Genomic DNA, 15,669 nt, shown 5'->3' on the forward strand with positions numbered 1-15,669 from the left:
ATCATTGAGTCCGTTGCACTCATCCCTCTCTGGGATACTCCCAAGTGCGTTTACTCAGGCTTCTGGGCTCAACTGGCTGATGCATGAGCAGCTGCCTCAGAGAGAAAGGTCATGGGCAGCTCCCATCTAAGCGTACGGCTGTAAGTATCAATTACGGCGAAGCGAATCCGACTTCTTGTAAAAAAGCAGAGGTAGCACCAGGGGGAATGAAGGAGTGCTAAATTGATTCAATGTGTAGCTACTGTTGCCGGATGTGTCTTTAACTATAACAATCTTGGTATGAGCTAAAGAATTGAAAACTGACGGTTCTAATCCTCCCACTCATGAATAGAATTAGATAGTGACGTTGGTAGATAATCCGAAAGGAGACAAACCCTTGCACGCAACGAAGGCGACAGAAAATCAAATTAAACCTGAGAGAATGAAATGGGAGAGATACGCTGCTCATTCAGCAAGTCGAGCCAAACCTCGCACGCGTCACTGACACCTTGCCACTTCTCTGCGACAGCGCTCGCATCCTGCTTAGTGAATGGGATCGGCGCGGTGAAGTCCAGCGAGTGGGCGAGCTGGTCGCAAGTGTCGTCCATGTCGCTGATTATATCGGATAGCTCTACGATACCCTCGACCAGCTTCTGCAGTGGCTTCTGCAAAGTCTCCATGGCAGCTACGGTGCGCTCCATGACCGATATGGCAACCTCGACGAGCGCAACGAGCATGGCGAGCTCAGGCAGGCTCAGCTTGTCCAACAGGCGCTTGCCTAGCTCGGTGGCCTCGAGCTTGTCTTTGCCAGAGCGCAACAGACCCCCCGAGGGTCTTCCAGGTCTTCTGCGCAGCATCAACACGCTGCTTGACATCGGGCTTCTTGGTGTCAGTGTCAGCGTCTTTTGCCGCAGTAGTGGTGTCGAATCCCTCCTCGGGTTCCCCATTGTGGCCTGCAGCAGCATCTTCATGGCCATCAGGATTCTCATTCTCATTCTTGGTGTCTTCTCGATTGGAAATCTCCTTGTTTCCATCAATCTCCTCGCCCGTCGTCTCGCCGCCATTTCCTCTGGTACCGCCGAACAGGACTCCTCCTGCGGAGATGACCGAGGCAACAGACGCGAGTGGGACCCCAACATAAGCAGCAGCAGCAGCAGCCGCAACCAGGCCACCTGTAGCAAAGGCTGTAAGAGCTCCCTGAATAATGATGCCATTGATCTTGTCGCGATAATCCTGGTCTCGGCGCGCCTTGTCCAGATTGGCCACGGTAATGGCAGTCCTGAGCTCAGCGACGTTGCGTCTGGTCAGCGCAATTCTCTCTCTGAAGTTGTTTGCCATGTAGGCATATGTCTTCTTCGTCTGCGCCGCATTTTTCTTCGCCGTTTCAATGGCGGAGAAGGTGTGTTTCAGGAAAATATGCATCGGAATTGCACCTGACGCTGCATTCTTGGACCGTGCCTCCTGGATCAGCGCGAGGGTGTACAGCTGTTGCACCGTGTTGTATTGAGTAGCTGCCATCTGGATGTATGTCGTGCGGATGTTGTCGACCATATCAAAAACAGTTGTCTTGTTCTTGGTCTCAGGATCCAAATAGGCCACAATGTCCTCAGAGTAGTTCAACTCGCGAAGCTTTTGAATCTCGCTCCACACGATTCTCGAGTTGGCGACCTGGCTTTGCAACTCAGGCATCAGTTTCATACTAGGGGTGACAGCCTGCAGCAGGGCCGAGTCAGCTCTCTTGGAAGAGACCGCAAGGTCAAAATCAGCTGCTAAAGTCTCTTGCGCGCTGCCGATGAGTGCCTTGCATTCCTCTGCGTCGCGGCGGACCTTGCTCCACTCTGTGGCCGTGACTTGCTTCCAAAGTTTTGGGTCGACCTCAAGTTCGTACTTGATCTGCAGCTTGATAGCCGTCATGTCATTGTAGATGGAGCCGAGGGCACGACTAGCCTTCTGGCAGAAGTCCATCCAAGTCTGCGTCTGTCCCATGAACAGCGCCCCAACATTCCTCTGGAATTCCAGATTCACTACTTCCAAGGACAGATCGTTAATCTGACGTTCGCATCTGCTCACTTCTTCGTCGATCTTGGAGCGGTTCACGCCTGTCGCAATGGCTCCGATCAGAGGCCCGGCGACTGGGATGAACCAGACAGGCGTGGGGATGTTGACGCTGTCTAGCAGTGACCTTCTGCTGGCTTCGCTTGCTCTAATATCGTCCCTGCATTTGACGATTCGGCGCTCTAGACTCTGTTGAAGCTCGGTCGCCTCGTGATTGAAGTCTACGAATGCGTTGTTGGCAAGCCGGGCACTGGCCTGGGCCTCTTTGCAATTCTTTCCGGCTTTATCTCGGTATACAGACGCCATCTTCCGGTCTTCATTTGTGGTCGGTAAGTCCGGCATTCTAGCCACCCATTCTTGGCTTATTGTACCGAGCTCAATAGTTTGATCAAGCAGGCTAACAACCTCGGTCCTGGCTTTGACTAGCAATCCGTTGAGTCGATTACTCTGAGGATCCTGCAGTGTGAATGGAAGCGAAGAACTCATGATCGCTATTTTGGACCTGAAAATCTCCGGGATTATGTCAATAAGAGGGACGCCCGTGACCCCCGACACGGAGCTGTCAATTGCGCTGCCTATGAAGGCACTCGCAATGTCCTTGGATGGTCTCTCATCGGTCAAAACATCCTCAAAGTCAAGAAGAGTTGTACCCGAGTTTTGTGAGGTAATGCTGTGCGCATCGATCGTGTATGCGTCCCTCATCTTCAGAGTATAAAGGTCGAAGTCGCCTTCCTTGAGGGCCGCGCAAGCATCAGACACTGCGTTGTTGAAAGGAACCACATTGTAAAAGGTCTGGTCGAACTCCACACTGGCGCTGGCGGCATCAGTAGTACTGACAAGATCTCCAGCCGCGTCTTCCTCTTCGTCATCAGAATCGTCTCGGGGCAGCCGGATACCGCACCCATTCAGCACAGCCAGGTAAACATCGCAAGCCTTCTCCATCTGTCTAGTGACGTCCTTGGCTGCGTCGATAGATGACGGGTCCTCCAAGATGCCGGCGCCAAGCTGTAGAGCAGTCGCCTTGTCCATGCCCTGCAAGCTGACAGCCGAGTTGAACATTTTACCCCAGAATTGACTGAGCTTCCCGTACATATCCTCTAGATCGCTGAAGTTCTTGACCACGAACTCAAGCTCTTCACTGGCTGTGGTGACGTCGCGTAACTGTGCCTCGACCTTGGAGATCTGGTCCGAGATGTCGGCCCAGCGCTTCGCGAAGATGCCCACAGCAACTAGTCCGCCAACGAACAGTCCGCCAGCTGCGATGGCGTACACAGCGCCTACCCCAGTGCATAGTGCCAGTATGGTGAGGCCGAGCCCGACGACGGCAACAGCAATGGAGATCCAGAAGGCAGCCTTGATTTTTGATTCCGCGTCCTTGAGGGCCTTCAGCTGCGCAGTGAGTGCAGTCATCTTGTCCTTCAGCAAGCTCAGCTGCTGGCTGAGCTGCGTCTTAACCGAGGAGAGATCCTGGCCCATGACATTGACTGATTGACCGCCATACTCGCTCTGGGTCTTCAAGAGAGTGGCCCACACCTTCGCATGAGAGACAAACTTCTTCGCGCTGGCGATCTTTAGATTGTTCTTTGTCTCATCGCTGGAAGAGTTCTGAAGTTCCTTGGCTGTTTCCGATAGAGAATTCAAGAAGAACTTGTGCGTTACGGCAAAGGTCTTGATCTTGTTGACAACCGGGTACAGCGCCGTCTGAGTGGTGATGTAGCGGTCCTTCAGGGACTTCGTGAGGGTCTCGAGGTCAAGCATCACGCCTGGTGAGGCGACACCCAGGTTGACGACATTGTCTTGGCGGATCCATCTCGTCCATTTCACTCGTTCCTTCCCTTGGCCATCACCTGGCTCATTGACGGTCTCCACGATTCTTTTTTACAGAAAACCGTCCTTCTGAACGCCAACAGGGCCGATATCAGTGGCTGTAAGCTGCTTGATTGGCTCAACTTGTTGCTTGTCCTTTGCCTCAATGGTGCGTTGATTGAAGTCGGGGTAGAGGTTCCAGGTATAGCCGGCATCATCATAGCCAATGATCTTGCCATTCCAGTAGGCTGCTTTGTGCATTACCAGGCCCTGCTTAGCAGCATCCTTGGAGATATTGTTCATGGAGACGAAGGTATTGTTTGGTCCAAGATCGCTGCCGTCAAGGACCTGCAACGTGCCATCTTGGGTGAGAATGAGAAGATGAAACTTGATCTGGTTTCCTGCAGCAGATAGGAGAGCATAGGGGATGATGCTCCTGAGGTTTCCGTCCGGCAGGCACTTGTCGCCAATCTTCTCCCACTCGTCATGGTAGAGCTTCGGCCAGGCAATGGAAGCTTGGCGGATGTCGTCGCTGGATCTGCCCAGATCACTACGGTGCTTCTTGCGCCAGAGAGTCGTGCCAACGGCCATGATGAAGTCACCCTGGTAGGGAAAGAAGTGGACGGCGACGCTGCTGTTGACGTTCGCTCCTTCAGGAACAGGAGAGAAGATCGACCAGACATCCTTTATACCGACTGCTGTGGACTGAGTCTCGATGTACATGATGTTGTCACCTTTCAGACCCACGATTGGAGTGGTACTGGTAAGTGTCGCATTGTGATATTTGAGGTATGGCTTGGACTACAGTGAGATTGTCAGAATCTGGTCGTGATCCGTTAGATGTGAATAGCTTACCAGAACACTATCAAAGGTGCTTATGATAGGCCCAATCGCCTCGGCCATCTTGTTGAGAGACATAGCTTGGCCACCGAGACCCTCAGGCTTGTCGGACATCCCCTCCTTAAGGACAGTGTCTGGGCTGGGCTGCACATCAGCAGAAGGCAATTCCTGTTCATGAAGTCCATAGGAAGCACTCTTTTGCTGAGTTGGATCGAAGTCGGCCTCTAGACCAGCCGTGTTATTGTCAGTTTCAGAGCTCGCCAGACTCACACTCAGACTCTGAGTGATGCTCTCCAAGGCTCGGATGACCTAAAATTCTCAAATCAGTCCTCAAATCAATTCCTAAAGCCTGAGTCCTCAGGAGGTAACTAACTCGGTTCTTGGCAGCCAAGCTCTTGGCCTGTTCTTTGGGTGAAAGGTTCACGCCATTATCAAGGCTTGTCGATTTCTCAACCTCGACACGTTGTGAGATGGCATGTGTCTGCAAGATGATATCCGAGAGAAGAGACATGATGAATATGACCTAAAGAGAGGTCGTAAACTAGTTGACGATGGATGACTGAAAAGCTTGAGATTTGGGTAAAGTATGTGAATGATGTTTGGCTTACTCAACGTTTTTCCTGGTCAAAGGCCGGTCTGACAACAATATATATACTTATCTGTGGCATTGAGAGCCATCGTATGATTTTGGCATTGGAAACTCTGCGTGGTATACGAGAGTTGACACATGCTTTTGATCCTCAGCTTCGTATAACAACGACCCAAGGTGCTTGTATGTGGCTTGTCGATGGTTCAGCTCTAGATCAATAGTTCAGTTGTGGGTTTGATAGTAGACCCATACATTTTGGTGCTGGTTGATTGTCAGTGATTGAGCGATGCTGGTTTTGCCACGGTGGAGATATTTTGACAATCTTTTCCAAGTGTTGTACTGGTACTTGGAATTTCTTTTGTGATGAGACTATTGATTTCGACAAGCCATAGTCTGACAAGATGACCTTCAAACTCATTAGAAACTTGAAGTTGTATGGCGAGTCACCCAAGATGATGCCATTTTTGGAGCATGCGATAATTCTAAAACGTTCTAGCCACAGATTGCCGGACTTTTCAACGCCCCATAGTCATCACCTGCTTTTTCAGAAGCCATCTTATAACGAGGTGTCTCAAACCATGGCGAATTTACATCGTCAATATCTGACGGTCATCAATTCCAGAAGAACGAGGGCAGAGGGATGAAAGGGATGGGCGGCAAAGCGATCCTGTCTGCTTACCTGGGTGGTTCAGCTAAGCCAAAGCCATACTTTTTCCGTGGGTGGCTCAGCTGAGCCAGAGAAATAAGAGCTTGATTCCGACAAGGGTGCTCAGTTCTGACTAGAAGACCCAATTCCAGCCAGAAGCCAGCAGCCAAGGGCTTGATTACAGCCAGGTGGCTCAATTCTCCACGGGAGATCTCGGGGCACAAGCCGGACGTAGAGGTAGGCGGTCCTTGGCAACGAAGCTGAAGGACGATGTAGATAGCTGGTAGCGAGTCCGAGGAATACTGAGCATGTGAGAGCAAGAGCGAGCATATAGGGTGGCTGGAGGCGGCATGGCTCATCCAGAGGCTGGACGGGACCTATAAAGCCGTCAATGAACCCAACCATGGCCTTCAGTATGCATTAGATACACATCTTCTCGAATCAAGTTGTCATTACGCACACCTTTCAAGAGCCCCCTACTCATCTTCTCACTACTCCGTTCAGTGAAACTCTCACAATGACATACACATCTTCATATATCACCCATGACTTTCTTTGTCTGGAACTGACACCTTCACCAGAGGAGGAACAGCGCGCCATTCAAGTCTCCCTTCAAGAATATCCACTCAATGCACTTGGATCTTCAGGCTTTCTGCCAGTTGAAGCAGCTGCCGTCTCGTCGGCCAAACGAGGCGAGCCTTCCGCTCTTGCCCTGAATATCTCTAAGCGATGGGCTCCTGGTAAAGTCCTCAAGATCAAGTTTTTGGGTGGTGACAAGGCCATCCAGGACAAGGTCAAGCAGTGGGCTCATCAATGGCTTTTGTATGCCAACTTGAGCTTCTCGTGGGTCGGAAAGAATGAGCCCGCAGAGATCCGGATTGATTTCAAGCCCGGCGGCTCAAGTTCTTTTGTGGGAACGTACTGTCTTACCATCAAAGACCAGTCCACTCGCACGATGAACCTGGACATATCTTCCGATTCATCAGAAGAACTCATCCGCCGCAAAGTGCTTCATGAGTTCGGACACGTCCTCGGTTTCGAGCATGAGCACCAGTCTCCCCTTGCCATTTTCCAGTGGAACGAAGAGTACATCTATCGGTCACTGAGAGGTCCACCAAATTTCTGGAATGACAAAGAGATTAAACATAACGTTCTCAATCGGCTCAAATCTACAGAAATTCAGGCGACCCCTTTCGATCCGGATTCCATCATGCTGTACGAATACCCTCCTGAGTGGTTCAAGAACAATGGCGGTCAAGGAACCAAGTACAATACCTATTTGTCCAAGAAGGACAAAGACTGGGCTAGCGTTTGCTACTCCCGCTATTCCAAGGACATTGGACAGTTCAGCACGGTTGAGATTAGGCCCTGGGACCAGCCGGCGTCCAGGCCAGACAAGAAGGATATCGAGTTTGAGCCTGCGTACGCCCAGCCCCCGCAGATCGCGCTCGGCTTGACCTGGCTTGACCTGGACCACCAGAATGAGATCTCAGTCGATGCATCCGCTGAGAGCATCTATGAGGATAGCTTCAAACTCAAAATTTCCTCGGCATCGTCAGCGCGCCTGTATGTGGCAGCTTGCTCCTGGCTTGAGATTTCTAGCTCGGAGGAGGAGGTTTTCACGGGTCAGTTCGATGTCACATCTGCTTGGCAGGATGGGAAAAAGCAAACGGAGACAGAAAAGCCGATCCGGTTTCCTCAAAGGTTTGACAATGAACCACCGGTTGTCGTCTGCTGGTTCAGCGCTTTGGATCTCGGCCAGGACTCCCGCTGGAAGGTCAACACCTACGTCACAGACATCAGCAGGTCCTCGTTCACCATCCACGTGGGCGCGGACCCGGCGACGGACCTTCGCGGCGCTCGCGTGACATGGGTCGCCTTCCGCCGTGGGAAAGAAGGCATGGCTGGAGGTACGTTCTCATCTGGCGACATTGAGGGCCTCAAATCCACCGGAAATGTCGAGTTCGAGGGCAAGTTTGACACCGACCCGCATATCATGATGGCACTGAGCGGGCTCGACTTCGAGAACGGCCACAATCTCCGGTTGCGGCTTAGCAGCTCGCGACTCGAGAAGAGCGGCTTTACTTGGAACCTCGACACTTGGCTGGATTCTGTAATGCACGGGGCTACCGGGTCTTTCATTGCTATTTCGCAGCCGGAAATGAGTCCGTCTTCATGGTGAGAGACGGACATAGAAAGGCGTTGGTTTTCTTTCGTGCCCCCTCAAGAAAAGAAAAGAAAAGAAAATTGGCCTCTGCCACAAATGGAATCCCACAAGTCGGTCAGGAGAATATGTTCACATGAAGAGAGCGAGTTTGGTGGGTTTCTTGAAGGATTAATCGTGTATTCGTTTCAATACTCATGTAATGAAATCAAGTTAATTGTCTTCGGGAAGCGGTTTCATTTCGGGACCCATGACTGTCTCGTGGTTCGGGAAGAATTACCTGGAATGACATACTTGCCTAGTAAATCTTGTCACATAGGAGATAGAAGGTTATCCTATAAAAGGGTATCCCAGAGGAGACTATCCCACAAGACATTATCCTACAGGGGGTTATCCCACATGGGGTTATCCCAGAGGAGGTTATTCCAACAAGATGTTATCCTATAGCTGCTGTCCTGCTTTCTAAAGGTTATGAAGACCGCAAATGATTGGAATGTGTTGGAAAAATTGTCACCTGAGAACCTGGCTTAGGCCAGAGACCAGCAGAGGATCGTACTGTTGTCCCGTCCACGTCAAGCACGCCTGAGACCCTGAAGACCTCCGCCCGGGTCACGAACAGAAAATGGGTTCAAGTCAGCGGCCGCAGTTCTTCCCGCACCTGCTCAGGGTACCCAAGCCGCTCGTAGGCCCGGAAGACGCGCATGAGCCCCTTGATCATGACCGTGTAGAAGACGCTGAGCACGAGGTCGCGCGGCTTGGCCACCGCGGCCTTGACCCTCTTCTTCGTCTTCCCGGACCCGGCCTTTTGCTCCTCCCCCGCGCGGCGCTCGCAGACCTCGAGGTACAGCTTCGGGTCGTCCGTGATGACGCAGTCCACCTTGGCGCCTATGCACCACTCCATCCACGACTTCTTGTTGACGGTCCACGCGTACAGGGGCCGCCCTTCGGCCTGGCAGCGCTCCCTGAACGCCCGCCCGCCAAGGCCGAAGAGGGACTCTTGCCGCATGTTGATAGCTACGTTGGGGATCTTCATGTACTCCCTTGCTAAAACTAGGGAGACGGTAATGTAAGTGATGGCGAAATTTGGCAGATGCTCGTGGCAGAGCCGGAGCTGTTCCGCCTGAGGTGAGGCTGTTAGTACTTGACTTCCACCTGGTTACAATTATGGAGCATGGAGGGATTCCGAAATTTGGACCGAAGGAAAACACGAGGCTGGACGAGCATGGCTCAAAACTACGAAAGCAGGAACTCACCCGCCAGCACCCAAGAATAATCCTCTGCTCCCACTTCCCCCGCGGCACCGAGGCAATAGTAGCCGCGATTCTGGGGATCATTTCCTGAGGCGGATCATCAATCTTGATGTCCAGGAGCATCCAGATCGACTCGTTCCCGGGCTCGGCCAGGAACTCGAGCACGTCGGACAGCCTGCACATGTGCTGGCGGGGCTCCTTGAGCGTCTCCAGCGTGCTGAGGTACTCCCAGTCGCAGTCGCGGACCGCCTTGTCCACGCCGTAGCAGCGCTTGAGATCTTTGTCCTGGTGGCGGGGAGGAGGATATCACGTCAGCAGGGTGGCTTGTGGCATGGACATCGTGTGAGTGGTGGGCGAAGGAGCCAGTCGGCGAGGTCATACATGAGCTATCACCACCACCCCGTCCCTGGACAGGTGGACGTCCGTCTCGATGGCGTGGGCGCCGACCTCGACCGCGCCGCGGAAGGCCCCCATGGTGTTCTCGGGGAAGCTGGCCTTGTAGCCTCGGTGGGCCACGGCCTGCGGGAAACCATGGTTGATTTTCGGCTGGGCTCTCGTCCAGGGCGCTGATGCAGGGAGGTGTGTGTCTTAGCCAACGCACTCCCGGCTTTCTTGGGGGGAAAAGATGAGCAGATCTACCTGGTGGGATTCCCTGTTTGTCGGTGTCAATGTCGGTATCGGTCTCTGTGTCCTGCGCCTTGTCTACCACCCGCTGACGTAGGACTGAGTTTGTGTTCCCTGGTTCACTCATCTTGTTTCTGGGTTGCTATAGTTTCAGGTACAGGGAGCTGTTGCTGGCGTATTAAATCGAGCGGGACTCGGCTGTGAAATAGGTAGCTGATGATATCCGGGCAGGTTGTCATGAGAGGAAGCAAATATGAGCCGTCATCTTGATGGGGTGTTGTCAATTAGTCGTGCGGCTTATGCATGCAAGTCCTTAAGTAATAATGATATGTGTCGGTCCTGCTCCGACTCGACGATGACCGGTGGACTTGTGGGTTCCTGGACCGGGCCCGCTCTCTATCAAGGCAGGCGTTGCGAGACACGACAATTAGCAGCAAGGCACAGCCGAGTGGGAAACATGTGCGTTGTTGCGGACCCGCTGAGGCTGAAGAAGGTACAGTGCGTCTTTTTACCTGGCGAGAGAGACGTGCATGTCCGTGACTGTTGGACGCCGTAGCTGACATGCCGACGTCCTTTGACCCGGAATGGCCGGCGGCAGCTGCTGGTCGGAGTTAACTGGCGGTAAGACCGTCAGCCCTCCGACCCGCATGTACCACATGCGGCAAATGCATGTGGGAAACCCGCCCTTCGTGGTGTGAGCCAGGTACTTTGGTGCTCCAACTGCAGCGGGCACTACGCCTGGCGCCTCACGCGTGCTTGATTGCACCCCACACAGACGTAATCGTGCATTTTCGTAACGATGCCTCGATACCTCCAAAAGCATGCAGCGGTTATGTACCTAAGTAATATCAAAAGAGTTCTGCACGGGCGACGATCCGAGTATAGTACTGAGAGAAACAAGTATCATCCCAACCTGTGGTGAAATCGCTTGACCTTTCCCTATCCAGGGCCCAACCCAAAAAAAGCAACCCCTGACTGTAGGTAGAGCCAGGTCCGTCAACACAGTCCGTTCCGAGAGGACCATAGACCTCCTACCCATAATCCTGCACCACAGACTGTACTCCTCTTTGCCGACACGAAAGCCACACCCGAACAAAATGAGAAACAGTAAACTAGACTACTTCGGCGCCGAAACGCACGAATCCAAATCAAATTCCAAAGTTGCCACCCACCGGCATCCCCTCCATCATGAATCCTTCGTCGCCTGCCCCAGGCATCATCGCCCCATGATTGCCCTGGAAATCACGCAAGTCCAGCGATGACAGGTCGTCGCCCCCAGACACAGAACTCAGGCTCTCCTCACTTAGGCTGCCACCCTGCGTGGCGCCACCGAAGTCCCCCAGGTTGAACGTCGAGAGGTCGAGCGAGTCGGGCGACCAGCTGCTCTCCACAGCCGAGTTCACGGGCGTCTCGAGCGACACCTGAGGGCCTCCGTAGATGGCGTCGTAGAGGTTGACCTGCCCGCCGTCAATCTGGCCCAGTAGCGCCTCCCATTCGGACGGCGAGACACCTCCCGCAGCCACTTTCGGCGGGACCTGGATGGGTGCATAGTGTTGTTGAGTCGGGGCACCGCTCGTCGGGACGTGGTGATGATTCTGCGCCGGTGAAGACGAGCCGGGCTGGCTCGCTGCATTGCCTAATGAGAGGAAGTCCAAGTTCGTCTTTTGCCCCGATGACACGCGCGCTATCATGGCGGCCTGCGAGGTGGATAGACGTTGGTCGCGGCGCTGCATGATCGACGCTGGGTTGGGCCTGACACTGTCGAAGGATGTGCGGGAGGCGGAACGATGTAGGTCCGGCCGTCCGGCGCCTGGGACGGGCGTGAGGCTTGGCATTGTCATCCTTCTAAGCTTCTCCTGCTGAGATAACAGGTCGGTTTCGCTCATGCTCGCACCCGAGTGTCGACCGAGTGGGTACTGTTGGGACTGGTGACCATGCGAGGACTTCTTCTTTGACTTCGGGGCTGGCGACGATCTTTGCGGCGGCGGTGCAGCCATACTCGTGTCCGGACTCTGCCTCGGCGGCGTTGGCAGCGAGGTCACTGGCTCATCAAGACTGACCAGCATGCTCGCAATCCGCTTGAAATCATACGTGCTGGGTGCCTTCATCCGCTCGACGATCTTGATGACGGCATTGACAAGCCGCTCGTTATCCTTCAGCATTTTGCTGTCTTGCTTCAGGTCGATACCTTGGTACAACAGTGTCATGCCGCAGATCAATAGCAGGTCGGCCTTGTTGAGGCAGAAAGAAAACGACATGCTCCTCTCTTCAAGCAGCTGCGCAATTTGTATCATATGCTTTGCTGATTCGCTCACAGATAACCGAGCGGGTGCTGCCTTGTGGCCAAGGCTGGAGCCAATAGCCGGCCTGTAGATAAGTGTGCGGATGTAATAGTATGTGAGAGACTGGTCGAAGTCAGCATCATCAAAGTCAACTACCTGGATTAAGTGGAATACATACCAACAAGGGTGACCTGCTGCCAGTAACATCCGTCGACGGCTTGTCTTGTCGGAAGGTGAGCTTCAAGTGCTGGGGAAGGTTCTCGGACCAGTTGTCGAGCTCCGCTTCAAGTGCAGACATCTGCTGTAATGAGAGATCATACGAAGTTGCCGCCGGGTAGAGCTTCTCGAGCACCTTGGCCATGATGCGAGCAGCGCGGAAGAGAGCCAAAGCAGACGAAAGCTTGGTATATTCTCCGGGGAGCGTCGGCTGGAAACCTTTCTCGGTGACATATTCATCATCTGTGTCGGAAGGATATTCCGCATGTGCGTCCTCCTCCTTGATCAACTTGGGGAGCCCCAGGATTGCAGCAGAGAAGCAGTCTAGAGTGTACAGTGTCCAGAAGACCTTCTTGCGCGTCTCGATCGTGAGGGCGCCGAACGAGAACCGCTTCTGGCTCTGGTGGAGACCCAAGCGATGAGACAGACCCACAGCGATTCCCTTGTAGTGCTGTAGGCGCTTATAGTCTGCCCGTACCGTGCAGTAAACCAGGGCGAGTACAAGGCACTGCAGGGTGTTCATGGTGTTCTCCATGAGGACTGCCTCGACTGACCGCTGCCATTGTTGCTCACAAGAAGCGATCTGGACCAGATCCGGCCTGTCGCTGGAGAGAGCAGCGATGCTGAAGACGAGGTGCAGTTGCGCCAGCTTGTGGTTGTTTTTGACCTTCTCCGGGTCGGACACGAACTCTTCATAGATACGGAGAAACGTTGGCTTGTGAATGACGGGGAATAATGGCGCCCACTCCTGGAAATAGACGTTGACACATCGGTCGGTAAAGAGACGCGGGGGCACTCTCATCGGCACGGCTGACTCTTTGGGCACGAGCGGGTAACAGCCTTGTATATGCAAGAAGGCCTCGGTGTTGAAGTCCGAGGATGGCTTGCCAGCCTCTTGCAATTTGCGCTTGAAGGCTTCTAAGTGGGAATTAACATGGAGTCGGTACAAATGGCAGGACGGGTTGGCTGCCTTACCTACGAAACCTCGCCCACTTGAGGGGCCCATGAAGTATGAGTCTGAGTTCTCAACCCCAAGCAGAAGCGGTGAGGCTTGGATCTTGAATGTGTCCTCCTTTGGTGGCGTCGGCTCTCTCCCGGGCCTGCTCTCGACAGGCGAGCTTGCGTTCGACGGCATTCCCGAGCCGGAGCTTATGGACGGCCGGCGATGATTCCCGTGCATCTTGGACAGCATGTCGATCTTTTCGTCCTTCTCGTCCAGCAAATCTTTCAGGTCGCGAACCTCAGCCTCCAGGACCCTGACTCTCTCCTCCAAACTCTCGGTGTATCCTCTGGAAACGCGCGCCGGCTCAGCTTGTCGCTGGTCTTGCACTCGAAGCCGACGTTGGCACATTGCGTGCAGCACGGTCGTATCCCATCGCATCGGATCTTCTTGCTCCTACAGCGGTCGCAGGCTTGGGCGATCCGGCTCTGCGTGCTGGTTCCCACCTTGATGACCTTCATTGGCAGAATGCCCGGCATCTTGGCGGCAGACAGGGTCGGCGCAGTCGGTGAATTGTTTGCGATCGTCGAAACAGGTACGAAGCAGTGCGAGGCAAAGGAGAAGAAAGTAACCCTCTTGACTCCAGTGTGCTCGGCCTATTGCATTCGTCTCGCTGTGTCTCAGGAATCGGGGTTCTCGGGTTTCGTGGGGAAGGTGGCGGCTCGCTTAATGTTCACGACTCTGGCGAGTCATTTCAGTCACGTTGCCAGGAAGCCGTGCAGGACCATGCAGAATATAGTGGCCCGGCGCTTCGAGTCACGGTCTTATACAATACGAGTCTTGAATGGACCGGGCTGATAAGATGAACCAGCGCGGCAGGTTACGGATGGTGGAAGGAAGGAATGTGTCAGAAATCGGAAGAGGTCAGTCGTGTGCGAGGGAAAACTAGGAAAGTTAAATCAAGACGACGTGGAGGAAGGTACGACGTGACCAGTCAAGTAAGTGAGAGGGAAGAGGGGAGGGGAGGGGGATTTTGGTGAGCAGCTACACAGTAACAGTCACGGACGGAGGACAGAACAAGACGGAGCGGGCAGGGGGTGGAGTGAACAGGCTGGGCCAGAGGCCAATTGTGACGGAGCCAAATGGCCATCGCTTGGAATCGCTAGTCCCCCAGTCAATCAACTTCCCCTTACACTCGCAACGGTGTGGGAGCCAAGAGACTTCATTCGTGGGTGCCACGAGGGAATCTGGGGTTGGACAGGGGGCTTTCTGTGGGCTCGCTGCCTCGGTGGGGAAAATGGTCATCATCCCTCAGCGCTGAGTCCTGACCCGGACAAGTGTCCCAACGGCAAGCTCCCCTCCTCCCCCAGCTCCCTCGTCCCGTGCTCTGGCCTGCCTGTGGCCGGCCCCTCGCCAGAGCACCTGCGGGACTCGGTGCGAGGTGCAGCCCTGAGCATCTAGACCTAGGTCCTAAAAGGGCCAGCCCCTCGACGCCGCTGCCCGGCCATTGGCAGAGACGCCAAACGTTGGGAGGACTAGCGACGCTGCTGCATAGGAATCGTAGCAGCAGCGCAGTAGTCTCACAAGGGATTGAGACGCCATAATGGGGCCGGGCCCAATCAATTAGGCTCTGTCCAGGCCACTGGATCTCTACCCCAGACGGGGCGAATGTCGACCCCAGGATTTGAGTTCCCGCCTCGAGTTAGCCTTCGCCATCAAGACCCATCGCCCCCGGATTGTCTGTTTCCACAGGCCAACCTAAAACACAGGCCTCAGTCGATGGGCTTCGATCCCGAAAACTCCCCGCCGTGGGCATGCAGCAGGGACGCAGGTTGCATGCAGGATCTTGTGTCACTCCCCGGCGCGCCATTTACGCTTCCGATCGTGCACCTTGGACGAGAAGAAATGACAACAAAGTCCCTTCGATTGATTGTCTTGTCTCATGTCGCCTCTGGTAACCGGTGCTGTTGCGTGCGGATGACACGGACAAGACACTCTGGCGTTTGTTGGCGAAGACTGCCGTCCTGACCGTGTCATTCAGCCAATAACCCCTGGCAAGCCTCCATAAGATTCCACATATAGGCTTTCGTAAATGATGCGGCATCTGTGGTTGTGGTGTAGATCTAGTCCTGGCCTGTCGCTAGCAGATTTTCCAAGCAAACTAGACAAGGACTGCCGTCATTTCAACGAAATTTGCCGTGGCATTGGGGATGGGCACTCCAGGCACTCTGGCACTTTTGCCCACAGCACAACACAAGTCCATCCCTTCCCCGGTCAC

The 15,669-nt window shown here is 54.0% G+C and overlaps 4 protein-coding genes across 4 annotated transcripts; 1 reads left to right on the forward strand and 3 right to left on the reverse strand.

The window, feature by feature from the left end:
* Positions 1-407: 407 nt before the first annotated feature.
* INS49_013129 (uncharacterized protein) lies at positions 408-5,191 on the reverse strand (the record flags this gene model as incomplete). Its single annotated transcript, XM_043173830.1, has 6 exons — positions 408-781; positions 843-3,844; positions 3,917-4,641; positions 4,696-4,904; positions 4,953-4,989; positions 5,054-5,191. The coding sequence occupies 6 exons, from the start codon at positions 5,189-5,191 to the stop codon at positions 408-410; spliced, it is 4,485 nt and encodes a 1,494-aa protein (XP_043023127.1).
* A 1,127-nt stretch (positions 5,192-6,318) lies between these two features.
* INS49_013130 (uncharacterized protein) lies at positions 6,319-8,097 on the forward strand (the record flags this gene model as incomplete). The annotated part of the gene is made up of 2 exons (XM_043173831.1): positions 6,319-6,328; positions 6,497-8,097. The coding sequence occupies 2 exons, from the start codon at positions 6,319-6,321 to the stop codon at positions 8,095-8,097; spliced, it is 1,611 nt and encodes a 536-aa protein (XP_043023128.1).
* A 610-nt stretch (positions 8,098-8,707) lies between these two features.
* On the reverse strand, positions 8,708-10,080 carry INS49_013131 (uncharacterized protein; the record flags this gene model as incomplete). Its single annotated transcript, XM_043173832.1, has 4 exons — positions 8,708-9,199; positions 9,333-9,614; positions 9,711-9,895; positions 9,969-10,080. The coding sequence occupies 4 exons, from the start codon at positions 10,078-10,080 to the stop codon at positions 8,708-8,710; spliced, it is 1,071 nt and encodes a 356-aa protein (XP_043023129.1).
* Positions 10,081-11,101: 1,021 nt separating this feature from the next.
* Positions 11,102-13,930, reverse strand: INS49_013132 (uncharacterized protein; the record flags this gene model as incomplete). The annotated part of the gene is made up of 4 exons (XM_043173833.1): positions 11,102-12,358; positions 12,414-13,369; positions 13,427-13,780; positions 13,852-13,930. The coding sequence occupies 4 exons, from the start codon at positions 13,928-13,930 to the stop codon at positions 11,102-11,104; spliced, it is 2,646 nt and encodes an 881-aa protein (XP_043023130.1).
* Positions 13,931-15,669: the final 1,739 nt, after the last annotated feature.

The sequence above is a fragment of the Diaporthe citri genome (genome assembly GCF_014595645.1).
Source record: "Diaporthe citri strain NFHF-8-4 chromosome Unknown scaffold_6, whole genome shotgun sequence".
NCBI classification, from domain to species: Eukaryota; Fungi; Ascomycota; class Sordariomycetes; order Diaporthales; family Diaporthaceae; genus Diaporthe; species Diaporthe citri.